The following is a 4833-nucleotide window of genomic DNA, read 5'->3' on the forward strand; positions in this document are numbered from 1 at the left end:
AGTTTAGCTTTTGAATAACATTATATCCCGCTCCTTTGTCTCACAAGTTGTTAAGTAGATGTTTTATTTCATTCACTTGTTATGGCTTCCAATTTGTTTGAAGCGTGATATTCAGTATTGGAAGTTCAAGAAGTTTAACTTTTCGCTATGGAGTTATTCACTTTCAATTTGCACATGAAGACGAAGCTAATGTTGGTGCAAACAAAGCTAAAGCCGAGACAACATATTTGAAAAGGCATGCGTGAGAATCTTGTAGGCTAGATGCAGGCTAGGTGGTAGTGTTGCATGCAAAGATGTGACACGTGTAAGGCATGCGTGGGAATCTTGCAGACTTGGTGGTGAATACATTTGATGGATAGGCATGCGTGGGAATCTTGCAGACTAGGTTCAGGCTAGGTGTAGGCTAGGTGGATAGGCACTACGCCAAAAATGACTTTTAACAGCGCATCTTAGACAACGCTTTTAAAAGAAAGCGCTGTCTAAGGTTAAAATTAAAATAAAACACGGAAAATGTTCCAAAAAAATAATGAAAGCGCTTTTAAATATAGACCTTAGTCAGCGCTTTTGATAAAGCGCTGTCTAAAGTCTTTAAATTAAAAAAAAAATTAAAACCAAAAACGCTGTCTAAAGTCTTTATTCCCTCCATGTCACGAAAAAAAAGTTATTCCCTCCCAAATCCTAAAAATCCTACATTCTTCTCCCAAACCCTCAATCAGAGCTTGCTTCTCTTTCTCCCAAATCCACTCCCCCTTCTTCCAACCCTCAATCAGAGCTTGTTTATCCTGTGTGAAAGATTCTTCCCCTAAACCCTAACCCTTTCCCCCATTATATGTATGATTTTTATCCTGTGCAGGCTCGCTTCATAAACATGCTTCCTTCGAACTCTTGGTCTTCATCGATTCTATTCGATTCAGTTTCGTTTTTGAGGAAAATTGAGAGAAAACAAGAGTTTCAATCAAGTATACAACAAGAAAACAAAGAAGAAAATGATTCGTTACGTGAATCTCGTCTTCCTTGTGTTCTCAGCAACTTTGATTTCTTACGGCTTCGCATTCACCAATCCATTTGACGGTAACTATTTCTTTTTTCCATAGATTTGCGTTTGGATAGTTAGTTGCTTTCAAAATAGATATGGTGTGTGCATGCAAAATCAACTGAAATATAGCTTTGCTTCATGATTTCTAAATTGCAATCGGTTGCAGTTGTTCAGTAAACCTTGATATTGCGGAAATGCAGAAAAATACGGCCGAAATTGCAGAGGATTTCTAAAACTTTTTATTGTGGCTGCAATTCAGAACTAGGTTTTGCGATATCTTTGAGTTAAATCCACTTTCAAGATAACATTGAAGAACAATATCCTATTAGGATTATTTAGATATGTAGCACCGACACGTCTAAAAAAATGTGTGTTTGTTTCAGTGTGTGCAAAATCGACACTGATACTTGTTATTATGTTTAATTTATTTATCTTTTCAAATTACTATTGACATCGACGTGTCAGTGTCGTGTTTCCGGTGTCCGTGCTAATGTAGGCAAGCAAGTAGCTGATTTTGTCAGTAATGCTAAATTGATATAGAGATAAATTGAAGATGTGGTTGATTTAGAAAATTCATGTATTTATGAGGGTTAGATTTGAACCTGAGAAAAACAAAAAAATTCCATGCTTCACTTCAAATTAAATTGAACTAATTTTGTTATAGATCACACTTGAAGCATATATATCATTTTATGCTCTAACTAAACTAAATATTATTTGCAATTCTTTTATAAACAGTTACAGCCCTCCAGGATCTATACAGGAGCTTAAACAACCCTCAAGGGCTACACGGATGGAACGGTGGTGATCCTTGTGAGGAGTATTGGACAGGAGTAGCTTGTTCTGACTCCTCAGTTATACATCTGTAAATGCACATATTCTACTGATAATCAAGATTTTAAATAGTGATCGTAAATGATATACCACTTCAAATGCACCTAGGCTCTAACTATACTATATCACTTCAAAAATTATGATTTTTTCTGGTTAGATAATATCACTATCCCCCATAATGCAACTAAGAAACCTTATACTTGCCCTGTCGGTCCTCCTGCAGCAAAATTCAAGGATTGAACCTTACCGGATATCTTGGATCCTCGCTGTATAATCTACAAAATTTGAAGATATTGTAAGTCGTTTTATGTTTGAAGCTCTTATCGGGATGGTTGGTTTACTATATTGTCAAGATATGATTTACTTCCCATTCTGATTGGTTAACTTTAATTCCGTTCTGGTTTTTTAGTGATATCAGTTCCAACAGCATCATGGGTGAAATACCATACGAATTACCTCCAAATGCCACACATATGTAAGCCTACTTTTCTGATGATTTCGATTTTACCGGAAGCTATAGCAGTGAGTTTTTTCTGATGATCCTTCTTTATGGCAGAAACATGGCTTGCAACTATTTGAGCCAAAATATCCCTCATTCATTATCAAACATGAAAAAACTAAGACATCTGTGAGTTACATTCATATTGATTTGATTCCAAGCTTGAAAGGGGAGCTGCTTCAAATTTTCTTATCACATTTGAGTATGATATAATTATTGAATTTTGAAAATGGCAGTGAAATTAACACTTTTTTGTCTTGCAGGAATTTAAGCCACAATTTCTTGTATGGACCAATTGGCAATGTGTTCACTGGCTTAGATAATCTCAAGGAAATGTATGTTTTCTTCACTTGAGTCTTTTGCTTTTAGAATTTCAATGCTAATAAATGAAAGACTTCACCAATGATTAAGCTATGTTAGGCACTTAACCTAAACCATTTCCACATAATTGTGTTTTCTGTGCATTGCCAATTTTTTGAATTTTCCGAATAGGTAAGAGCAAAAAATGAAGCCAATCTAAACCTTCACAATTTTTAATCAGTCATAATGGAAAGAGTAGTATGTGTTTATATATTATGCCATAATATATAAAACATGGCGAAATCCAGATAGCACAAACATAATCATCCCTTTTTGTTGGAAATGCATTGGATAGTTTAGACTTGAGAAGCAAGAAAAGGATGCTAATTTGGAAAAGAAAATAAATGATCTGTCACCTTGTGGGTACTTCTGATGCTGTTGCTTCTGCTGAGAAACTTATCAATGAAGTCCTTGCTGAGGTTTGTTTTAAATTTTCTCTAATTATGTTGTGGAATCACTGTAACTTTGGCCTGTTAGTGAAATATCACTGGTTAGAGTTGTTTTCAACTGATTTTGTAAATGCAATGTGAAATGTTTAATGATAAATTTGCTTAAATTATATTGGAATTAGTGCGCTCTGTATCCTGCCAGGGAAAATTCACTGATAAGAGTGGTTTTGAATTGACTTTCTATTTGTAATATGGTGTGTTTTCTGGTTAATTTGCTCTAGTGAGGTTTGAATGACTGCAACTGTAACCTGCTAGTGAAATATTGCTGACAGTATTTGTTTTGAACTGATTTTGTAACTTTAGTATGATTGTTTTGTGCTGAATTTGTTAAAATGATCTTCAAAGTCGAATGGCCTTAACTGTAACCTGTTAGTGAAGCGTCATTGACGATGGTTGTTTTCTACTGATTTTTAACTGTAATAATCTGGGGGAAATGTAACCATTAACATCACTGATAAGAGTTGCTTCTTTACTAGGCTGAAGCCGGGGCTTCTGCCGGTGGTGGTACTAGACGGATGGCTGCACAATCTGGGGGTGATGAATTTTCGATGCAAATCCCAAACAATAAGGTGTGCAAAGTTGCCCGAAATATGTACACCCATGTACTTTCTACAGTGTTTTGTTTATAGTTGATTTGGTTTCTTAGGTCGGCCTTATAATTGGTAAAGGAGGAGAAACAATTAAGAGTATGCAAGCTTCTACTGGAGCACGGATTCAGGTTATCTCTTGTTCTTTGTTTTCTCTGCTTCTTTTGTTATATATTTTCAAAATCATAATTATGTTTGAAGTTGGATGGTGTTAAGGTTAACAGCTGACTGCCCAAACTCTCATGTCTCAAGACTTGGATTTTCCATTGTTAGTAACTTTTGACAACTAATGCCTTATAATTGAACAGATTACTTTTAATGTTAAACACCAATTGCGAATGGAAGATCGAATTTGGATCCAACTCCAATCCGGCTCAGAATTCCGGTGCGGTGGATTTTCAGAGAATCGCAGGTATTAGCTTCTCTTCCTCTTGTTGTGTCACTCGTTATGTATCTTATTCTTCTCAACTGTGATTGCGATTCTTCTTCTTCTTCAACTCTTCTGAACTGTGTTATGGAATTGCAGAGTCATCATTGCGGTGGTTACGTGGCGAAGTGGTCACGCGAGAGGGAAGTGAAGTGAGCTTCTCAGAGATGAACTGTGAAGAATGAGCTCTAATCTTTGAGCAAAAAGCAACCGATTCTGAATATGAGGGTAGAGAGCTTGAGAGTGAAGAGTGAAGATTGAAGGTGAGGAATGAAAAAACTAGAAAAGCTTCTGATTGCACTGTTATATACATGGTATTCTCAACCAAATCGGGCAACGGATCGGGCAGGTTAGTTATGTTAGGGCAGGTTGTTAGGATTTTTGTTAAAACTCTGTTAGTTGCAAGTTAATTTTATATGTGAATTGATTTTCTATTAATTATTTCCATCAGTTAAAATAGTTGTATTGCTTGCAGGGATAAGTCAAAATTGGACCTTAGCTTGCAGTTCAACTGGATTTGCACGTTACTTCTATGAAGGTTTGTTGTGGTTGGAAGTTCTGCTGTTAAAATGTTGGTTTGTTTTGTTAGTTACAAGTCTGTCAAATCAATTTAAAATTAGTTAGGTTAAGTTAGAGAACTA

General features: G+C 35.8%; 2 protein-coding genes across 2 annotated transcripts; both read left to right on the forward strand.

Moving 5' to 3' along the window:
* Positions 1–676: 676 nt before the first annotated feature.
* Positions 677–2723, forward strand: LOC127131935 (protein STRUBBELIG-RECEPTOR FAMILY 2-like). Its single transcript, XM_051060817.1, has 6 exons — positions 677–1071; positions 1775–1901; positions 2094–2165; positions 2280–2345; positions 2427–2498; positions 2633–2723. Exons 1-6 carry the CDS (start codon positions 987–989, stop codon positions 2721–2723), a joined length of 513 nt encoding a protein of 170 aa, XP_050916774.1. The 5' UTR covers positions 677–986.
* On the forward strand, positions 2308–4343 carry LOC127131936 (uncharacterized). The gene is made up of 7 exons (XM_051060818.1): positions 2308–2345; positions 2427–2704; positions 3030–3148; positions 3655–3747; positions 3825–3896; positions 4074–4177; positions 4292–4343. The coding sequence occupies exons 3-7, from the start codon at positions 3074–3076 to the stop codon at positions 4341–4343; spliced, it is 396 nt and encodes a 131-aa protein (XP_050916775.1). The 5' UTR covers positions 2308–2345; positions 2427–2704; positions 3030–3073.
* The last annotated feature ends 490 nt before the right edge of the window (positions 4344–4833 follow it).

This window comes from Lathyrus oleraceus, chromosome 3 (assembly GCF_024323335.1).
Source record: "Lathyrus oleraceus cultivar Zhongwan6 chromosome 3, CAAS_Psat_ZW6_1.0, whole genome shotgun sequence".
In the NCBI taxonomy this organism is placed as follows: Eukaryota; Viridiplantae; Streptophyta; class Magnoliopsida; order Fabales; family Fabaceae; genus Lathyrus; species Lathyrus oleraceus.

What these genes read in the sequence shown, in the direction of transcription:
- LOC127131935 (XM_051060817.1), top strand. Translation starts at nt 987, where the DNA reads ATGATTCGTTACGTGAATCTCGTCTTCCTTGTGTTCTCAGCAACTTTG. An exon ending in GACTCCTCAGTTATACATCT is followed by an intron (nt 1,902 to 2,093) that starts GTAAATGCACAT and finishes GTCCTCCTGCAG; the next exon opens with CAAAATTCAAGGATTGAACC. An exon ending in ATGAAAAAACTAAGACATCT is followed by an intron (nt 2,499 to 2,632) that starts GTGAGTTACATT and finishes TTTGTCTTGCAG; the next exon opens with GAATTTAAGCCACAATTTCT.
- LOC127131936 (XM_051060818.1), top strand. Translation starts at nt 3,074, where the DNA reads ATGATCTGTCACCTTGTGGGTACTTCTGATGCTGTTGCTTCTGCTGAG. An exon ending in TGCAAATCCCAAACAATAAG is followed by an intron (nt 3,748 to 3,824) that starts GTGTGCAAAGTT and finishes TTGGTTTCTTAG; the next exon opens with GTCGGCCTTATAATTGGTAA. An exon ending in GGATTTTCAGAGAATCGCAG is followed by an intron (nt 4,178 to 4,291) that starts GTATTAGCTTCT and finishes ATGGAATTGCAG; the next exon opens with AGTCATCATTGCGGTGGTTA.